The sequence below is a fragment of the Anarrhichthys ocellatus genome, unplaced genomic scaffold (genome assembly GCF_004355925.1).
Source record: "Anarrhichthys ocellatus isolate YVR2014 unplaced genomic scaffold, GSC_Weel_1.0 scaffold11, whole genome shotgun sequence".
NCBI lineage: Eukaryota > Metazoa > Chordata > Actinopteri > Perciformes > Anarhichadidae > Anarrhichthys > Anarrhichthys ocellatus.
Genome location: NW_022280041.1, coordinates 8,244,389 through 8,266,323, shown reverse-complemented (window position 1 = coordinate 8,266,323; position 21,935 = coordinate 8,244,389). Strand labels below are relative to the sequence as shown.

The 21,935-nt window shown below is 43.0% G+C and overlaps 1 protein-coding gene across 3 annotated transcripts in view; it reads left to right on the top strand.

Annotated features, from left to right (window-relative positions):
- LOC116385509 (ADAMTS-like protein 1) overlaps positions 1-21,935 on the top strand; it is an 80,922-nt gene that overhangs the window by 29,939 nt on the left and 29,048 nt on the right. For all 3 annotated transcript variants that reach the window (XM_031851027.1, XM_031851026.1, XM_031851029.1), the window contains exon 2: positions 816-932. In XM_031851027.1, coding sequence (XP_031706887.1) covers positions 816-932 — 117 coding nt within the window. The remainder of the gene's footprint in view (positions 1-815; positions 933-21,935) is intronic.

Genomic DNA, 21,935 nt, shown 5'->3' with positions numbered 1-21,935 from the left:
TTTTGCTGCAGTTTGTCCCAAAACTAAAAATCTGCAACTCCCTACGATGCGAAAAACCCCTAAGTACCCCAAACCCACATCCCCTGCTCGGCTTCGCTCTGCCTTGGCAAAAGCCCGGGAGGCAGGCAGTTGACCCGGGTCATTACAGAGTGTTTATGACCCACGGAGAGTAGCTGAGGGCCTCCGCTCTGTGAATTTGTGCATCCTGGAGAATGCGGACCCTGTTGTGCTGCTAATGGACCCTATCCATGATGCACCTCGACCCCCACCCGTCTCCCCGAAGAGCTTTATTACTTCGTCTTCTGATATCAGATCTCTTCTGCTGTGAATTCCCCCCAGGGCCCGTAACGGTTCCCCTCATCAAGAAGTACGTGCAGTTGAGAGCACTAACCAAAATAAGAAAAAAAAAACAACATAATGTTCACTCAACGATTGCAAATAGAAACATAAGTTCTATTACAATATACTTACTTTCCCACCATCACCATTGCTCCAGAGTGGTGAAATAGCATGGTCCGGTGGAAACACTACGATATGAATAACAAAGGGCTTGTTGCATCACTGGGCTCTGATTTACTGTATTTGGTTCCTCTTTCTTTTTTTCCCCATATGGAAGACCCATACTTAAATAATAAGTGGTAAAACATGGTTTTGTGTTATTTTTCTGTGCACTACTTCTTTAGTTCTCATCGTGAACACCCAGCTGTCATAATGCTCCTCTGGCTGCGTCACACTGCCTCTTTTTGTGTATGTCTGTCGTCGAAAGGTGGTGTGTTGACCTGAAGGACACCTCTGAAAGATTCTTTGTTTTTCAGGTTGTAGTTTGGGCCAACGATGGGGACGCAGTGTTCATCAGGGAATTCACTCTGATTCGACGAGACCACCTTGCGGAAGAGCCTCTCCATGATGCCAGCCAAAAACCAGAAGACCCTGTAAGTCCCTGTTTAAAAAAACAAAACTTCACTCATTGGTGAACTTCCACCTGCTAACTTTTTCCACCCTTAACTTAAATAAGAAATAAATTGAGATGTCAGCCAATTAATCTATTGCGGTGTGTTTACGTAACGCACCACACCAGAGGAGTGAAATCTCTGTCACGTTGCACCTCAGTAATGAACACAAGTGAATGATGATCATGGGACACTGGGAGTGAAGGGCGGGCTGACCTAGCTTGATGTGAAACAGGGCCGCACAGGCAAACACACGCACTTAACACATTCAAGGGTGGGGTGGCTTCTTTTTTTTTTTTTGTGCATCGCATTACTCCCACTCTGTCATCACCTTTGATGAGACACGAGTCCCGGCCGTAGCAGTTTTCTTGAGCTAATACCTCACCCAGATGTTTTATCTAATTAGGTGGGAGGGAGGGTTTGAGCTGCCGACGTCCAGTTGGCCTATCTCTTTGGTCCTGGTGCAGTTTGAGAGGGATCTCTTAAATTGAACAGTATTACGTTATCATCAGGAATGCTATCTTGAGGTTAACTTGTCTATTTTCTGTGAGGACATTATGTTATCGACCTGACTCAGATTTTCCGGTTTACATGCACTTTCTTGCTTGTATGACATCCTCCATCGGGTGAAATTGGAAAAGTCCTGCTTACACCTTTCACAAGCCTCCACGCTTGAGGATCACGAGGGCTTACTTGAACATTCACATGTGCAGGATAGCATTACAGATCGGTGGCGGCCAGAGGTCCTCTTCAGTTTTAAGAGGGGATCAGAGATCATTCTGGTACTGGACTCATTCTCTATTATTAAGTGTAATATTCATGTTAACTGTCATACCAAGTGACATATATTTGCCAGTGTTTTGTGCCATCTTTGCTTTTTACATGTCTCTTCTATATCCCAAAGGCAGACTTAATGGAAAAAGCATTTAAAAACAATCAGAAGTCAAGAATGTAAGCGCCGTGGTACATGCTTAGAGTACTGTAGTTATAAACCACAAACGGCTATATTTACAGCATTTGGATTTCATCCTGTAACCAAGCAGCAGTGTGATTTATGATGTGCTGACCTCAAGCAAATTTTTGAATTTGCATCAGCAAGTGGTTTTCAAACCAAACCTCTCACAAACGACAGTTATATATCGACTCCCACGTACTGTATTCATGCCTTCCAGGCCTCAGTCGCTCTTTTTGGGTTTCATTATAGTGAACACGGTTGCATTATTTTGCCATCGACACACAGGTGCCAAAAAAGGTGCATCGGTAGCGAGAGAGTATCTCATTCACCTTTTTTCTGTAAATTAAAGGAAGAGTTCACCATTTTAGGAGATTCAATATTCTGTCTCTGTTGAACAGACAGAATGCTGCCCTTTGACCTTTTAAATCTGATGCCATTATGCTAAAGAAAGGACGAAGGGAGACTGACGTGTGGGATGACTCTTACGGGATGAACTTTTTAAACAGGATGTAACAGCCTCCAAGTTTTATCGCACATTAATTTGTAAGACAAGACAGGTGAAAAGGTGGTTTCTTAAACGGAATTGCCATCCTTTGCTACATGTATGATGCTAACATGTCTTCATATGCGGACCTTGCAGACTCCCAGGAGCCGTACTTGTGATTCCTCTCAGCACTCAAGTCGATTCGGGTCTCGCCCGTGGCGCTGTTCTGTGTTGGATCTTGGTTCAATATTAAGCTTGATTCCAAGCCAAGAAAAACGCAGCTTAATTAGCGAGCAACCCAGGAGGCGGATCTCAGACTCCAAAGTGTATTCGCTTTCTCTAGTTTAACTTTCATGAGCATGTGGGTCAGTTGGTGGGCAATAAGACTGACCTCCCCAGCACCCTTTACCCCGTCCCTCAAGAGGGCCACAGATGAATTGTTCTCTCCGAAGGAAAGTGTTTTTCCTGGCAGCCTCAGCACGAGCTATACTTCGATGGAATGGAGCTGTCTTTAACAGCTTAGGCCTAACATACCTTTGTAAATTAACCCGTATTTATTATGCGATGGCAAGCATGTGCTGTAGAGCTTCAACGATGTCAGCGTTCATAAACAAATATCAAGTAAGTTTATTAGGTTGAGAGGTTCCTGAATCAAAGTGCGTGGGGGGTCTGATGGCTAAAATGTTGGCCTTCGAGTCTGAGAATGTTTTTTATTTTTCCTCTGTAACATGACTGAATGAGTAAGACTGTGAAGACAAACAGAAAAGCTGGTCATAAATCTCTCTACGACTATTCCCACTCATTGTTTGGCCATGAATGAATTTTTCCAGCAGTTTTGAGAGCAGCAATGAACTCAACCTGCAAAAAAAGGTTTCAAAAATGTTTTTTAATTGCGTTGTCAGATTAATTTAACTGCAGGGAACTAATCTATGACTGTTTATCTCCGTAGAACTCTTACGGTTAAAGCAGTGTCTCGCCATTTATTTCAGATTTAACTTTCCGTCCCGAGGGTGATGATGATGTACAGCTAAGGTGGCAGCGACTGCCCAACCTTGGGGTGATTTGAAAGCGAAAAAGACTGGAGGTCAGAGTATTGTAAACTTCTAATCTTTGTCGGAAAGTGAAATTGAGAGTCCGGGGAAACAGCCTTTTGGGAAAAAAAATCGCAGATAGAAAGAGAGACGCACCACACGGTTTTCTCCTCAGCTGGCTGCTGTCTAGACGGCAAATGTGATCATCCTGTCAACAGACAGCTTTAGAAGTGGGTTACTGAGAGGTGATCTGTTTTTTACCGGATGTGTGTGTGTGTATGTGTCAAGTTTCAAGTTGTGAAATTGAAGTTTCCCAACAGCAGCACTAACCTCCATAATCGTATTAGTCATCAGTTGCTAATTTAAAATATGGATTAGTGCAGCTTTAAAGTAAAAGAATACTTGGCTTACAGCTTACTTGGTCTTCTTTTATTTCTAAAAAGCTGTATACCTAAAGTAAAGGAGTTGGACGTACAAACGGCTGTATACAGCAGTAGAGACAGAAGTACACAGAGTACTTCTAAGTAGTTCCTTTGCTCTGTAAGCGCTCCTAAACTCCACTGAGGGTCAGGCAGCTGATTGCTGCTCTTGGTCAACATAGTGTTATTCACACCAATAGCAGCCAGGATATTATGGGTTGTGACAGTGAAGTGTTTGGTAATGACGGTCATTAGAGCCCCACTTTGCAGAAATGACTCGAGGCCCGGTGTGAGGACACTTCCACTTTGCCTGTCTTCGCACGTCTCATGGCATGACGGTTACATCCTTTTTGCATTGTTGTTTTATTTACTCACCTTTTTTTTTCCTTCCTCTCTCGTCTTTCTGTGAAGATGTTCGATGTTTCCCGAGGCGCGTCTTCCTCTCTGCCTCTCTCACTTCATCACATGCCAAGCCAAGTCGGGCCTTAATGTTTTTACATGCTCAATTGCACCTCAGGCAGTAACCGTCTGGGGCTTTTTTTTCCTCTTTTCTTTTAAAAAACCTTCAGGGTGAACAAGTGCTAAGACGGTTCTGCCTTTTGGCAAGGTGTCAGGGTTCGGAGTAATTGAGGTCGGGCGAGTGGGGGGCCAAGGGCCAGTCGGGGTGGCAAGCAAGAGGGGGAGCGCTCAGTGGCCGAGGGAGAGAGGCCCATCGCTCAGCTGCACGCCGTCTTGGCAGCTGTGTTTTGCGTGGAGCGCCAGGTGGAAAGGGCAATGGTCTCGCACAATTAAACACTTCATTTGTCTTCATTAAAAGGATGGGCATGTTAGTTTTGGCAGGCTGAGAGGATGTTTAGGCTTATGTTTTTTTTTGTTCCACTACGTGCTGTGCCCCCTGGTGTTAACAGCACTTCAAGTTAAAGCTTTAGGGGATTTTTGACCTTAAATGTTAAGAAAAATGCTTTCTTGTAGCCAGTGCATGTAACCTTTATAGCCTTAAAGGTACCCTGTGGAGTTTGTGACCACTAGAAGTGCTATCGGGCAAGGTAAGGGAGGGTGGAGCCCAGTTCTGCACGTGCACAAGCATATACACAGTCCTGCCCATGGTTTAACACTATTCCACAGATTGGCAGTAGGTTTTGAATTCTTCCGCAACAATCATCTCTCAAAACGTTTTATGAGTAAGAAAATTCACTTTGCACATTCATTCGGCCTCAAGAATACAGATATAAAGATACATCCTAAAGAGTTAGATGAGGAGACTGATGCCACCAGGGCTGAACAATTAATGGAAATTTGATCAAAATCGCAATATGGCCGACTGCAATTTTTAAATCTTATCTGTCTCAAACAAGCGTATTTCCCAAAATGTGGAACTGCTCCTTTAACCTAGAAATCCTTGGATCAAGTTATTTAAGCTATCACATACAACCATATGCAAATCTTTCTTTCTTCAAAATCGAAAAAGGAAAAAAATGGAAAGCTGAAAACCCTTGCACAGATAGCATTCTCTTTGTACTGACTCCTATCTAATCAATACATTACATGCAGGGAAACTAAAAGCATACATTAGCGAAGCAGACGAGCATTCACTGAGCATGCTGTCATGTTGCTCCCACTCATCTCTACCCGCTGTTAATAAAAAGCATATTCTCATGTGCTCATATTTATTAATTTTTCCGAGTTGTTTTCTTTAGAGAAATCTAATCCTCTGGATCTGTCCTGGTTGCATGCGTTGGACTCTGTTGTTTATTAGAAACACCTTCGCTTTCCATGCCAAGCCGCTCAGGCTGTAGCTGGATTGGGAGACCTTTGGTCCAAACAGCGAGTTAATAACTGCTTTCGTGATGCCAGTGATCAAGGAATGTTTGTTTTTGCATAGAAAAATACCCTGACTCCATTTTGAAAACAGCTTGCACTCGAAATATGTCCGTATGCTGACTGGTGTTTGGCACATGCGAGTGCCGTTCGTAGGCTCGGTCCCAGCGCTCTTGAAGAAAAAGTGCTGAGTGCTGGTGAACGTGTTGTGTAAAGCCACGCGGCTTTGGACCGGAGATCTTTCTCTCACTCCGGTGTTTGTTCCATCAACACATGTGTTCAGTGAAGCCTTGGCCCTCACAGTGCCACATCGAATGTCTCCTGTGGTGTCTGATGTGGTGTCACACCACTGTGCTTTGGGTACTGGAGTGGTGCTGCTGAGGTAATACCACCAGGGGTAAGACCTCACCACAATACCCACATAACAAATGTGTGTGTGTGTGTCTGTTGCTGGCTACCGTTGCACTCACACTCCCGCCTGCACGGCATACCCTCATGTAATCTCACAGTTGTTTGTATTTGCTGTCATGCGCATGTGCCGTGCAGCATGGGAATCCATGTGCGTGTGATTTCTGCGCCTTTTTTTTTTTTTCAAATTCAACACTATCGCATGTCACCTCGCTCATGCACAGCATCCAAAACTATGTCTTTGATTAACGGGTGAAACCTCCCCTCCCCCCCCCCCCCACACGCACGCACGCACGCACGCACACACACACACGCACGCTCTTCTGTCCTCGCCTCCTGCAGGATCTCTGCTCCTCCTCGGCATGTGAAGACACGCACACGTTTTCTGGGCAAGTGATGGATTTCTAATTGTTTACATTTCACTCCCTGTTGCAGATGTTTGTGTTCCACTCCAGGTTCGGCAGGCGTTTACGCAGGCCTGCACGGACACAAGCAGGGACGCACTTGTATAATGGAGACGTGTTGACGCCAATAGGTTTCATCCAGGAATGTCTGAAGGTCTTAGCACTGTGTTTTGGCACTGCATGCACTAATTGCCTCCAAGTTCCGGTTGTTGTGCGAATAAGCCTTTCGTTGTTGTTTTGCTTCTGCTTGTGTTTGGGCACATGGGCGAGATCAGTCAAGGCCTTTGCTATGAATGTGGTTTCCTTCTTGTTAAAAAAGAGGGTCATAAAATAAATTTGATTTTGCTTCAGAATATTACAGCCAAACAATAACATTTCAATGTAACAAGTCCTTGCTCTGGGTGGGAGTCCCCCCCACCCAAACCTTTGGACTTAAGAGCTGTTTTTTACCGTGTGGTTCGTGACTTGACATAAACTGACTGCAGGGTGGCAGTTCCTAACTTTAGTGGCACTCCAATGTAAGCTTCTGTGTGAGGTGTTTGTAGAGGGCTCTTGGCTCAGGCAGCCCACAGTATGTAGCCAATATCCAGTGTTAGCAACAGTGTTATCCTGGGTTGCAGCAGTAATAAGCTGCTGCTGACGGATCCCTGCCACCCATGCGGAGCAGAGTTTAGGTTAAGCAGTGGGCAAGATGCAACCCAAAACAGATCCCGGTCTTTAATGTGGGCTCTAATGGCTCTGTGTGGTCGTGAGCTGGGCATGTACACTACAGTCGCAGAACAAACATACACATCTCCCAGTTTTCCTATCTGGAAAGCCATGAAGTGCTGGTTTTCTCTCTCTGTCGAGTTGGCAGATCGATCGATAATAAAAGTAATCGCTAAAACATTTACGTTCAGCAATCAATCAAGGGATAGTGTGTCACGTCCAATTATTTATTTGTAAAGATAAGTCAAAATCATCTGAGAAAAAGTTTTCTCTCACTAGTTTTTGATGGCTCTAACATGGTATACCAAACATTTCCCCATGGTACAATAAATCAGGAGAATATTATTATAACGACATCAGAGAGGCTCTAACAGCCAGATTTATAACAAAGGGTCTTCAATTTCAAGCATTTGTCCAATGAGGCATTTTTCCAGCTTTTGCAGCACTATGATCATCAACGGTGTCCTTCACCTTGCTCAGTAGTCTCAGTAATCGTTTTGGACGACAGGCAGCAAAAGCTGTTTTTGAATGTAATTGTTTGTAATTTAAAACTTGTTCTCCTGCAGGGCATAAAACGGTGGAGCTTGTCTGTCTGTAAGTTGTGTATTCTTGAAGGATTTTAAGTCCCGGTGCTTAACTCGACATCTCTGGTTGCTCTCGGCATATTCAAAGAAGGTTTTGATCTGCACAGTGAGAACGTGGTGGTCTCTCTCTCTCTTTCTCTCTCTCTCGCATGCTGAGAACCCATCACTGCAAGCCGGTGTGAGTACTCTGAGCGTAAACATGAGAAAATCAAGACCACGAAGTCTATGTGTGCTGGCCCGCAAACACATGCAAGCTCACACCCTCCTGCACACAATCGCAGACGGTTTTCGCTCTCAGGGAGCCCTGGGAGAGAGAAAGTAATCTGTTCACAAACCGCAAGATTGAAAAATGACCCTGACACTCTTCCAAGCTGAAGGAGTGAACAGCGCTTGCAACACGAGACGGCATGCTCACACCAAAACTTTACACAACGCGGCGGTAAGCCTTTGACTTCAAATTAGCGTGATTTAAGGATCTAGTTAGGTTGCAGGCAAAGATTCATGCGAGTCTCTCATTCAACCTCATGTTCGCGTGTCATGTTCACACACACACACACACACACACACACACACAAAGCACTGGAGCTTGCCAGTCTGTAAATGGTCTTGAAGAATTTTGTGGTCCTCGGCTCAACTCTGCATCCCTGGTTCCTCATTGAAAGGACACAAAAAAGGTTTTTAAAAAATCCCATCAAAAGTCCAGTATTCACTGTTGTTTGAAGGCAAAGTTAAATAACTAGCAATCATGAGAATGAGCTCTCTGGAGAGATGTTGTGGAGCAGTTTTATTTCGAGGAATCGCTGCATTTTACGTCTCTTTGTTTTATGATTGTTTGACTCAGCTTTTATTTTGTGAGCCTGGCGAGCTAGCCAAATATCGTTTGGCTTTACCGCACAAGAGCAGACAAAGGCCTATTGAAACAATTTAAAACAATGTGATTCACTGCTAATTAACCTGAGTTTGTGTTGTTTGATTGCAAATATACAGCTGTTCTTATCCAAAGTACATAAAGACCTCTGCCAAACAAAGTCAAAGCATCCAATGGAAGGTTTTCGGGCGAACGGTATAACAGAATGCCTTTTCATTACACTTTCTTTTTATGCCTCTGCCCTGACGACAGCCGTGGCCCGAGGCATTATGTTCTCAAGGTGACCTTACATTCGTCCCATTCTTGTCCACGCGATATTTTAGGAATGCCTCGAGGGAATTTCTCAAATTTGGCTCAAACGTCCACATGGGCCCAATTCCAACCTGACTTCTGTGCCCTCCCACTCTGTGACTGAGTGAACTCCATTTGTAGTCGCACTCACTGCTAAGTGAAGCCCCTTTATTTAAGGTGTTGGGCTTATATATAGCAGAAGGCTTCAGGACGAACGAGGGAAATTCTAATTATGACAATTTGACACAAGTGTATAATAGGATAAAATGATGACGTGACGACATTGTGTCAGACATTGACTCAAACTACAACTTGGCCTGTTGGCGGAGGCTACAACCACGCTAGTTAAAGATCTCATATAAGCAGAAGCAGCTCGTTTTTAGAAGACATGGCCTTGTGGTCTTCCACAGATGCATGTTGCCGTCTCCATTGTACAACAACTCCACTGTGGTTGTGGTGTAATTGGTTCTGCTTCTGAGTGCTGATGCATGAGGTTTACGATTGCTCTCGGGCTGATTGTGAGTACGGCCCGCTCTCTGATTTTCGAACACGAGCGCCGAAACCACTGAGGCTTCAAGAAACAGGGCCTTTTCTGTTCATCCGTCAGCGTGGTATTAATTCCAAAGATGCTTACCAGATGCACACACCGGACACTGAATTTGGAGAAGTTGATATTTTAAGCACAGCAAAAATAGTCAAAGCCCATGTGTGATGCCAAAGCGATTTAAAGGATCAGGATTTAAGTGTGTGTGTGTGTGTGTGTGTGTGTGTGTGTGTGTGTGTGTGTGTGTGTGTTTTTCCTAACCTGCTTCATGAACCGGTGAAACTTTGTGCTCTGGGCTGAATTTTTCCAGGCTTTTGCATTTTTCTTTTTCAATATTTTTCAGACAGTAGGACTTTGTAAGTCAGAAATAGAAATGGTGAGGACCTTTTCACAAAAAAAGAAAACTCGTATCTATACGTCCTGTATCGACCAGCATCTGGCACTTTATTAAAGCATGTGCATCCTCCCACAACATGCGTGCAAACTTCCTGGAATCGTCCACAGTTTTTTTTTTTTTTTTTTTTTTTTTTTTTCCCCAAATCCTGACCCAAATCACATTGAAAGGTGACCCAGCGGAGCATTAAAGCTTCCAGATTGATGAGCCTGTAGCGCACAGTGAAGGTCCCACGAGGAAAACATTGTTTGGAGGAGCCAGGGTGTTAGTTGACCAAAGACAAGGTTGCGTTGTCCCCCGATGAAACGTCTGCCTTGTGTTGTTGTCCGTGAAGATAGTCCGTCCGTGATTTATGATATTAATATTTGCATCGCTATGGAGCCAAATGTGAATGTCTGCAGTTATAATATAAATCCATCAATCATTTGATCAATTAAGAAATCATTAATATTGTGCAGAAAGATTTTTTTCCATTTCCTTCCGACTGACCCCTCCAATATTGGGCACAGCTTAATTTCCTGAGTGAGGAATGTACTGCTCACTGTTACGGTTATGATTTGTGGCGCCTCTGGTTTTACAGGTTGAACCACAAGCAAACGAGCAGCATTTCTCACAATCAGCTTCTCTGAATGACCTCACTGGGATAATGATAGGGGATGAAGTATGGTAGAGGAGCTGCTCTTCCAACACCATCTTTCACTGGCTTTCCAGAGATGATGGAGTGATGGGGTGGGAGGTGAGAGGTGGGGATGAGGTTTTTTTGAGGCCTGGCGCTGTTTTTACCCTCAATTGCATGGCGGCACTCTGCAATAGACACCAATTAGAGGGAGCCGTAGAGTGAAGCCCTTCTAGATGAGCTTAGCCTGTGGCTCCTGTCTGGCACACACACTCAGGCACTCAAACAGGCCCCCCCCCCCCGTTTTGTTTGTGTATGTCCTCACATCTATCTTTTCAAGGATTCGATGACGATAGCAAAGCGAGAGAAAAGCGTTTGTCTTTCCAGTGATCCAGCTAATGATTTAAAATGTGTACATGTCTGCGTGATGTATGGATATGTAAGCTCGGTCTATGGGCGGGGAGTGGGGATATATTTTAACACTTATTTTGTGTCTGATGCCAGAAGCTATGGGCTTTTATAAAGCTCTGCCACTCTTGAGAGGGCTTGGACCACCCCAAACACTCCAGACAGGTCTCATCCTTCTTCTACGCACCTCCCATGGACTCTGTGTGTCTGCGTGTGTGTGTGTGTCCAAAGCTACTGGGAATATTGAAGCTGATATTTGGAGCTCAGAGATTTGTGCTCTTTTGGAGAAACCCTACTCCTGCAATATATTATGAATGAATCTTTTATTGGTCTGTCTTACTAAGAAATATCTCTTTTCTCTTGCCTTCCTCTGACTCCGACCTCTCTGTAAAGACCTTGTCTGTTGGACAATGAATAATACATGCAGTATGATCATATTTTATTCAATCAAGATGATTTGGATCCGTTGACCTGTCTTTATGACCTGTTTTGAGAAGAGCTTTAAAAGGGACTTCGTTTGACTGTAGTTTTGTCTCTCAGACACAAGATGCTGCTCTTGAGCTTTGAAGGCTGCAACAGAAAATAGTTCAGGTGTTCAGACAGTTTGGTGCTCTCTCTCTAACGATTTTCTCTCTCATAATTGATTGGTATAGGTCTTTGAGAAAATGTATTTCCAAACATCTTACAGAGCATTTTCCCTGTATCTGTCCCTTTCTTATATTTTAAAATAAACAAGGAAGAAATGAGAAATCTTATCTAACCCGTGGGAAATAGAAAATAAAGTAGATCCAATTAAGGGTCAAGATAGCAAGAAATAGTGCCGGGTATTATTATTTCTTCCCCTTTCCTCTCCTGTCCTGCCGTTCGCTTTGACCGTCCGAGCGGCTAAACACCTCACTGGAAGGGAGTTCACTACAGTAGCGTATTTAGACAGCTGTAAGCCCAAAAGCTCCTGTCAAAACAGGGTGGAGGGTTTTTTTATGTGGGAGCGGGAGGGATGGGGGGGTGCACTGATCCATTGCAGCTTTCTTCCTGTGAGGTTATACTCTTCAGTCATGCATCCAAATGTTTCCTCTCCCCCTCCATCACCTGGGCAAGCTTTTGACTCGACACTAACCTCGCAGAGGACACATGAGGCTTCTTTTCACGAGCGTGCGTTTGCCACTTTTTGTTTTGTAAACTGTGAAAAGAGAAACTTGATGTGATTTTCATGTTTCAACAGAACTATAAAGGAACGTAGCCCAAAGCGTGAGTTTTGCAATATAAACTTTTCTCAAAGTGTATTTAAGGGAATGATGGATTACTTGGCATGTTAACGTACATAGTCTAGATATTTCCTTCATTCTGTCTCTCTAGCTCTTACTCACACACACACACACACACGTATTATGTAAACGTATTACCCACAATACACTCAACCTATAGTCCTTTAACACCTTTATCACAGATAATTTGACATTTCCCGATGCAATCACTACCCCCAGGTTTCAAGACGTGGACTTTTTTTTGTTATATGATGTTAGTTACATGATCATAATGTAGGCTGCGTCATAAAACTGCTCACTAAATGGTAGTTTTGAACATGTATCAGCTGATTTCAACTGACTTTGTGGCCACTTGGGGACAGCAGAAGCAAACTGTGAACACAAAATTGACATGTTGTTATCTTCCAAACATTAATCTATTTGCACATCCAGTAGATATAGAGCAACGTCATGTTTCCAGTCACCTGAGTCCAATTTTCACTCTCCTTTTTGCTCTTTTTGTCTTTGGTCTCCACCAACCCCTGAGGGAAATGTGACTCTTCAGCTGCTAAATTCCACCATGTTCACCAGCTAGTCGCTAACTTTGACTGTCTGCCGTTAAGTGCCTGGCAGGTATGTACAAATGTCAGCCTCATGGTTGCGCAAGAGGACAAGCTCAGTTGATCACATAAATCAGTTGTAATCGCCAAAAAGTGAGAATAATCACAAAATAATCTGATAATTGTGTCATACCACTTCTTAGTGAAAGCGAACATTCATGGTTTCCCCACGCAAACCCTCAGTGCAGCATTCGTTTTGCACCATTGGTCCTCCTTTTTAGTTGGCCAGGATGCCGCTCCTGTTTCGCTTCTGGTTACATACAGAGCGGTGATGTCAGCTGTTTTTGTTAGCCATTATCTTGCGGTCATACTTCTTGGATTCTCGGAAGTTCGTCGAAACTTGGCATTGCGTTGCTACATCAGCCTCATGTCGTGTTTTTTTTTCCACAGCAAAGAGTAGCTTTAAAGCTCTTCTTCGCTGTTGGACAGGAGTGTTTCACTCGTGTTTATCTTGAGGCTTTGGTGAATGACCATAATATGTGTCCCGTGGGCCATATTTCCTTGTTGACCTACTAGTAAGCGCCTTGTATTTGATATGCCAGTGGTTTTGGAAAAGAAGGGCAGGGCGGTGGGCGTGTGAGTGCTCTTTTCCATATAGATCTGCAATCTGCCCAATAGGTTTCGACAGGCCGAGCTGAAATGCTATCCAGTAAATGTTCTACAAGACGGGTGGAAAGAGAAAAGAAGACCTGTTAGAGTGACGGCCTGAAAAAAGAGAGAAGAGTCTTAAAGAGAGCAAATGCAGATGAAAAGGAAGTGTGTCTGGTTCAAATGAGTCATTTCTTTCCACTCGTGTTGAGCATGTCATTCAGGATCTGTCTCAAATTTACTTTCTTGTGTCCCCCGTTCATACTGCGTCAAAAAATAAGCAGTGAAGTCGGCATGATGTATCCATCATAATTTCACACATTCTAACGTATGGAGATGACATCATCCTCCTACCCGTGCCTTTCTGCAATGCGGTCGCATTGTCCGTGCATTTTTCTCAGCTGATTACAGAAGCATATGGGTGAGGAATGCTTGATTGCAGAGCTTGCACTGTGGCAGGCTGATGGATCGTTTCCTCTCTCTGAATGGGGCTGCTGCTGCAGGACAAAGCCCAGTCGATGTGCTGAAGTGTGGCTGCTTGAACGAGCTGTCAGCACTCCCCGCACCCATGGCAAGTTATGGACAGAGAGCTGTAGTGCGAATTTATGTCCTAGTCTCAATCATCATCATTTCATTTTAAAAGCTATATTAATTAGATTGTGAAGAAAATGAATCTGGGTATTTTAACGATCCAGAAACTCCTTCTCATTTATTGTTAAGGGTAAGTTTGCTAGCTCATTTTACCACTACTGGATTATGCTGATGTTTTATATCAGGCTGGATCCAAAACTAATCTTCTTCCTCTCAATATAGTTTATGATAAACTATGCAGATTTGTTCTTGGCTGTCCTTTCATAACTCATCCCCCGTACAATGTATGAAACTCTTAATTGGCCCTCTCCCATCACAAGACAACGACAGTTCTCATATTTTCAAGGAAGTTCAGGACAGCACCCAATAGCAAGACAGGATTCAGGTACAGAACAGACTTTATTTACTCTGAACAGAAGGCAGGATCGACAGTGTGGTTTCCCATGGACCGACACCAGAAGCAGGCAAATTAGTAGGCACAGGGTGGGAAGCCGGTGGTAGACTGTACGGACTGACAACCCATACGGTGGATATAGTGCCAGAGGGATGATTAGTGGGATAAGGATCTGGTGTGTCAGCCTGCAGGAGGTAATTGGCTGGAGTGTCCGCAGCTGTGCACTAATCAGGGGTGTGGCCATGGGAGGTGTCTGTAGGCAGAGGAAAATCACAGAGCACATGGCACACAATAACAAACAGGGGAATGACAGAACACACGAGGAGAGGAGATCAGGGGAAACAGAGGTTAACACACAACGGTTCAGACAGGGATCCTGACACATATTGTATTATTGTCTTTGAGGACCCCTTGAAAGCAACGTACATATCAAGGGGTTGTTGCTTGTAAAGAATTTCCAATGCATAAGGGTACAAAAACATTTTGTGTTTGTGAAAGGATGATCAAAGATCATTCAACGCCTGTGGTTGTATATCAACATTTGCAAACAAGTTTTTTTCAATGTGTAGCAATATTAAGATAAAAAAAAAGTCGAGTATGTCTCAGTAAGATATGTGCACATATCAGGGCCCGATTCTTTTCCTCAAACGTGTTACTTCAGCGTCACATACAGGTGTGGGAACTTTCAGTGCTGAGTTTTACACCCACTTCATCAGGAAATGAGTAATTGCTTGAGAAGTGTTTTTCTGAAAACCTAATGAATCAGTGAATTTTTGTGTTTCTCAAAGGGAATTGGAACAATGTGCTCGAGGTGTCGTCCATTTTTCTTTAATCATTTCCATATTGGTAGGTCAGGCAAAGGTCATAACAAGGTACTGAAGCGCATAAGTCCCTTTGCTCAGCTCGTTATTGCATCATTATTCAGATTTCAGAGGACGCTCCAAGGGTTAAAGCCTCCTTTGACCACTGTTATCATATTACTATCCCTTTCTCTGATTGTCCCAGAGCCAAAGACAACACACAATACATTATCGACAATGAGAAACACATGTTACTGATGTGAGTCAATCTTGGGGTTAAAAACTGAAACCTTAGCTGCACATACAAGAGATCAGACACGTATTTTTTGTGGCTAGGAAAGCTTCGCTTCTCTTCAAGTGTAAATACTCCACACTTGCACATCATGAATAATAGGCCGCTGACACAAACCAGGTGCCTCTTTTATTTGGAGTTGCTGCTTGGTGTCTCTGCTCGAAAAATTGCTGTTGAACTGTTGTGTCTCCTTTTGCAATTATGGAGGAGGTTAACAAGAGGGGCTGTTTCATGTCTGCAGTTCAAGAAGTTTTCAAGCAGTTTTACAGCTTTGAACTTCAGTTCTCTTAACTCTCATGTCATGTATGCAGTAATTAGTCAGGATGTTGGTTTCCAAGTCTCTCGGCATTATGATATCAACTAAAATGAGCTGTTTCAAGTTGGTAATTACATTTCCCTTGTTTTTGAGTATTTATTATACATCTAGGTTTTCCATTGCAACCATCTCATCTTTTCCATTTTCTCCTTTCTCCGACTAACTACCTACGAATCCTGACATGACCGTGGATGTCATATTTTCAGTTCTGCAATCCTGATGGAGCCTATATTGCAGCCAGACATCTTTGGTTTCACAGGGTTGATTACCGCAAACGGCTGCAATATTTCTTCATCATGGCGCACAGTTTCCCAGACAGCCTCCTGAACAAGCTGTGAAGGGTTTGTACTTGTCAAAAGTTCCGAAACTAGTTCTAACCACCTTGGAGAGTAAGCTTGGTCCTCCTTTTAAAGAGGAGATTAAGTTATCAAACTTCTTAACAAAGAAAAACATAAATGAATGTTCAGAGGAGCTAGAGAGCTGTCTTAACCTGTTATGTGCTGGACGGATTTGGTCATAATCCCAAGTTTGATTGCCACAGTGGCTGAACGATTCAATCATTACCCCACCAATCAAAAGTGCTGCATAATCGTGAGTTTTGAACTGTTTTAGTCCCTGTTATGACCAGCAGAATCCGTGTATTGTATCGTATTCATTTGTATTATAACAGAATATCAATAAGCGATAAATAAAGGACTCAAAGAAAAGCCCCCTCTGCTTTTTAGTATCGGATAAAAAAAGAGCAAGCCGTTAATTACTGATATTCATGTTTACTGATTACATGTTAGAACTGCTGCTGCCACTGACTAGTGGCATTATGTCACCAGATAGAAGCGCAGTTCAAGAGCATACTAGTAACTTCAGAGTAATTTATTTTTAAATGCATGAGGAAATCAAAACAAATGAGTCACTCAGACAGGAAGGAGTTTTTTGGGGGGAAAGGGATGACAAGGCCAGGATGCGTGTTAAATGTGAACAGCCCCAGATGGAGCAGTGATGTCTTCTGTTCAGTTTCACATGGCCAGGAGAGAGAGGGTGTGCAGATATGGTGTTCATTCAGCAGTGTTAACACAACGTCTGACATGCCATCACCTATTGTTGTTGTGGTGTTATATTGTTATGGCTAACATGGTAGCAAACAGCTGGCTGTTTAAACTCACTGCAGATGTTTTAGCAGCCTCGTCTTTCATTTGGACCCGGTTTTGGTCTTCACCAACTCCTGAGGGAAATGTGTGGTTCTTTAGCTGCTAACGCTCAGCCTTTACTAGCTAGTTGCTAACTGTTTGCCATTACGAGGCAGGTAGTTGACAGTAGGTTTTTAGAGCCTTGTGATTATTCTCCATGGGTTGATCACTGTGAGCCACCCTCTTGACCTAAAAGTTAGTCACGTACTCCGATGTTAACGGAAAAATATTGTTTATGCCGCTTTACAGTCGGTTAGTTTTGTTGATTTGTGTTTTCAGAAAATTAAGTGCGGACTGTTGTGAAAAGCTATAAAATCCAGATGATATGGCAATATGGTCTCCATTGTGAAACACAGGGGATCAGTCAAGCTTGATGCTGGCTCGGAGTCCATAAATACGCCATGGTGCTTAGTGTCTGCCCAGATCTGGATGCGGGTCCCACGCTCCCCGTTTCCCTCCAGACCACCTTGGCTGGCCAGTTTAGTCAACTCCAGTGGCTTTACATAGCTAAATTATACCCATCCCCTCCTGTCATAGCCTCTTTAAAAACGCCACAGTGTCCGTGGTTAGGTTAAAGAGAGAGGCATTTGGGGGGGAGTGTTGGTGTGGTGGGAGTCCCTGATGGAGTTACCCTTTTCGATCACTAGAAAGCTGCTAAAACATATGAGCTCTCCTGGATGTGCTAATGGGAAAAGCTCGGTGCTGAGAACCTACGAACGCAGTTTCAGGAAGCAGTAAATGTCACTGCTGATTCTTAGTTATGTGCCCCATTCCTCCTCTGCATTGTGGGAGTTTTAGAGGCTCGCTCAGGTGGGATCAGATTGTGGTTACTGGCTTATTCAAAATGTCACTATAAAGAGCACAGTGAATTCTAAAATATATAAGTTATATTTTTTGTTGACCTTTTGAAAAAAGCAGATGTGTCTTATTAACCTCTTACTTGCAAAGAAATAATTTACAATATTGGTCCACCACTTTGGACATCAGGGAAACATCAGGTATAGGATGATTTCAATGAATTTTGAACAGAATGTCATTCTCCTCACATTCTCCTTTGGTGTTCCCATGACTTTTCATGTCAAAATTTCATTTTGGTTTGTGATTTAATGTCTGCAAAACTAATGACATGCCCCTTAACCTCAGCTGTACTTTGCGTTCAGTGCTAATTAGCAAACGTTAGCATGCTAACACGCAGTAAGATGGTGAACATGGTAAGCATAAGCATGTTAGCGTTGTAGCGGTGTACATGTTAGCATGCTCTTGTGAGTATTTAGCTAAAAAGTACCAACATGCTATTACTGTACAGCCTTACAGAGCTGATATTGTTGCTTTAGATCCTTAAACCTGATAAAGGAAGCCGATAGGTCTTAGCTTATACAAAACTCAATTTATAGATGAATTTCATTGATTTACAATATATATTGCAGTCATTGTTAACATTACTGTATATTATTTGTTCTGTTTAAATAGCAGATGTATGATACTGTATATTCCCCATTTGAAATGTTGTAACTACCATCTGGGAGCCATCCAAAACAACGTCACCTGAGTTTCCGGGCCTATGCAAGCTGACAAGATCCTCATTATGCAGCTGCTATTGTGAGAAACAAATCATTTTGTTTTCATTCATGCTTTAAAAGGTTCTGGGACCAATATCCAGGCAGAACAAATGTCTTCCTCTGCGGAGCTGCAGCGGAGTTACAGCCAGAAGATCTCCTGGACTGTGTGCCAGCAGAGATTGGTCCGTTTAAAGGCCAAGTTTGCGTATGTAGTTCCCTTGAACGCATTATTTATCCCTAAAATGGCCTCGCTTGCAGCACTGTTCTTCCTACCACCTCGGCCATGACACAGTATCCTCAGAAGATGTGTTTATGTCTCTGTAAACCTGTCATCTTCAGATTACCACCAAATACTGAAACCAAATATTGCTCATGTAACTTAGACCCAGCATTTCTTTTGACCAGAGTTCCATATCAAGTATTAAATAATCACGATCAAGTAGTCCAAAAAAAAGGAAGAAACACTTAATGCTAATCATTAAAGACAAAGAGAAATAAAGAAAATATTTAGGGAGTATTTGAAAGCACTACTGCTGCTTAATTTGAGTTGCTTTTTGCAGCTGACCTCCCATCTGGATTTAGCTGATTGTCAGGGAATTACATCTTTATTTTAATCCTCTGGTTTTGGGGGGGATGGGAAAGTGTGGTTGATTTTCAGCTGCAGGTTGTAAAATCACTGTCCTGGTAAAACATTTTATACTGTGGAACAGAAAGCTTTTTAAACAATGGCTTTGGTGTAAATCATGCCTGGAGCACATACGCCATTGGTGGGAGGCTATACCTTTTATACCGACCGAACCGTTTAAGTCTCCTTGTGGGAGTCGAGGGTCTGGGCTCTTGAGTGTAACTTAATGTGGGTCCCTGGTAACTTTAGCTTCATTTGTCTCTCTTTCTGAGAACTCTGGGCCTGTTAACTCAGGTCATCACCTCGTAATACGGCAATCTTTTAATTTGACCCTTCACTCCTCCACATAGGAGGAGAGGAAATGATCCGTTAAACTTCTGCTGCTTGGAAAGTCTACTTGGTGACCTTTTACAAGACCTAAAAACATTGCCTGTTTACAATGATATTATTTTGCATGAGAGACCTTTTCTAGTGTATTTCTACCCCACTGGGAGTAAGCAATGTTGATAAGATGGCGACATCACTGACAAAGAAGTCAGATGGGGCAAGAAACATGAGCAGCCAATCAAATATCAAGGTTTTACTGTTCCAGTAAGTTATCGCTGTGATATAAATCAGAATCGGCTTTATTGGCCATGTATGAGTATACATACAAGGAATTTGACTAAGGTTGTTCCATTGCTCTCAACGCACATACACAGTAATAGACAAATAAACTAAAAAGCAGAACAACAAAGTAGAACAAAGGTAAGCAGCATCAATGACAATGAAATGGAGATAACAGTGCAAATGGGATCAAAGCAAACGTAACCTTCACCATATTTTTCAATAAATACATTACAATTTATGTATTACAGCTGTATTATCACAGAAGTTTTCCTCAAATACTTTTTAATGTGTCAGTCTGACACCCAGAAAAAGACTTTCACTAGCTCTGTTGAGGAAATACCATAATGAAAAGGACACTCAATGCCACAGAAGTAGAAACACAATAAACATAATTTTCACTATAAAAAACAGTAAAATCCTGTAAAACAACATTAACACAACAGCCAAAAGTGGTCAACTGGCAAAAAACATGCTAGCAGGTTAGCTCACTAGCAGTAGTGCTACCTGAGCTACCCCTGTATGCAATGTGACCCTTGCTTTGCAGGTTGTAGCCCCCACTAGAGAGTCTCCTATGCAGTGAGGGATTGTTATTTTGGTAGCTCCTCTTTCTTGCCCTGTAGGACTTTGTTGAAGTGATTTTGCCGTGTTCCCAGATTGCAGCGATTACTTAAGGGAGTACAATGTTATCGTAACCGATTGAAACGATGGCCACATCTACAAAAATAGGGTGTGAGAGCGTCTGTCTGTGGACAATCAGATGTTCTGAACCACTTGCACGCTTCCCTCATGCAACCTAATACCCAAGCCTGCCCTTGTGTAAAATAACAATGCGCTCTATCGTTTTTTTTCTCACCTCATCATCTTCATTGATTATTGTTTAAACTGTGAGGAGACATCTCCAGCAATGTTGTGGTAGAGAACTGGCTCCAAGTGAGTGTCAGTCAAACATGTTAATTTCCTCTTCTGGTGTTTGGTTTTAAAATCTGGGCACATCATTGATGCCACGGTTTATTTTCTGTAGTCATACGTTTGCAAATCTGAGAAGGATTTCTTCTGAAAGCAAATATCAGAAGGTTATGGATTAAGGGTGCAAGGAGATATGATTTCTGTGTGGACCCTGTGAAAACGTGCACGTCCGCTTCCCTCCCTGCTGGCATCACAAAATACACCGGTGTTAAATGGATAGCTGTGTGTGTGTGTGTGTGTGTGTGTGTGGAGAATTCCCCAATTCGCAGAAAGTACAGACATCCCCCACTACCAAGTCAAACAAGCCAAGTCCCATACTGTTAGTAGAAAGTTAAGACTTCAAGACTGGTTTGCTGTGTATAACTCGAGTATAAAAAAATGTGTGTGTGTGTGTGTGTGTGTGTGTGTGTGTGTGTGTGTGTGTGTATACTGGTAAAGTGTCGAGACATCCGCTCCGATGTTGTGATTGGGGTTTGCTGACTATTTGCTCTAGAGTGCTGCACATTCCCCGCGGCCTTAATTGATACCAATTATGTGGTTTTTGATTTGGTGTTTGATTGGGAGGTGCATTTGAAGTCTTGATTTGAAGCGCACAGGGTTTCTATTGTCTTTGGAACGTCAGGATTTGAATTCCTGAATGATAGCCTGCTACCTTGTGAGTCACATCAAGGGGGCACCGTAGGGTTGGCACCGACACTGACTGCTCTATATGTTTTTTAACTTTCTCTTTAAGCCTTTTTTTGTTTTTGCGCCTTGCCATTTGGAAAGTTAAAACTGGAAAGTTACTCAGCGTATAGTATATTCCCTCTGCGCCAAGAGCTGTCCATCTTGCTGGTTGTTTTCCCTCTATAACCAGAGGTATTGTCCCTCCAGGGGACACCTGGCTTGTTCCCCACCTCCACAGTGCAAATGTTCACTGGCTTTAACTGCCAGATGTTATGAAAGGCTCTATTGAAGTAGACCTTTGGCTCATAAAGAAATAGAAAAAAAGTCACCATGGCTGAGAAGTCTACCCCGATAGCTTCAGTGACCAGACTATGTCATCGGATTTGCATGGGGATCTCGCATGCAAGTCCTTGTGAAGCAAAACACAGTCAGGAGACGGACATGCTCCTAAACGTGTCTATTTGTGTTTGGAGTCAGCATATCCGTGTACATTTTGGGTTTGTTTTTTCTAAAGATAATCAAAAAACGACATTGTCAAACCCACATGCAAAACGTGCTAGCAGATTAGCTTGCTCTGTATGAGATTTTTTTAATGAGAT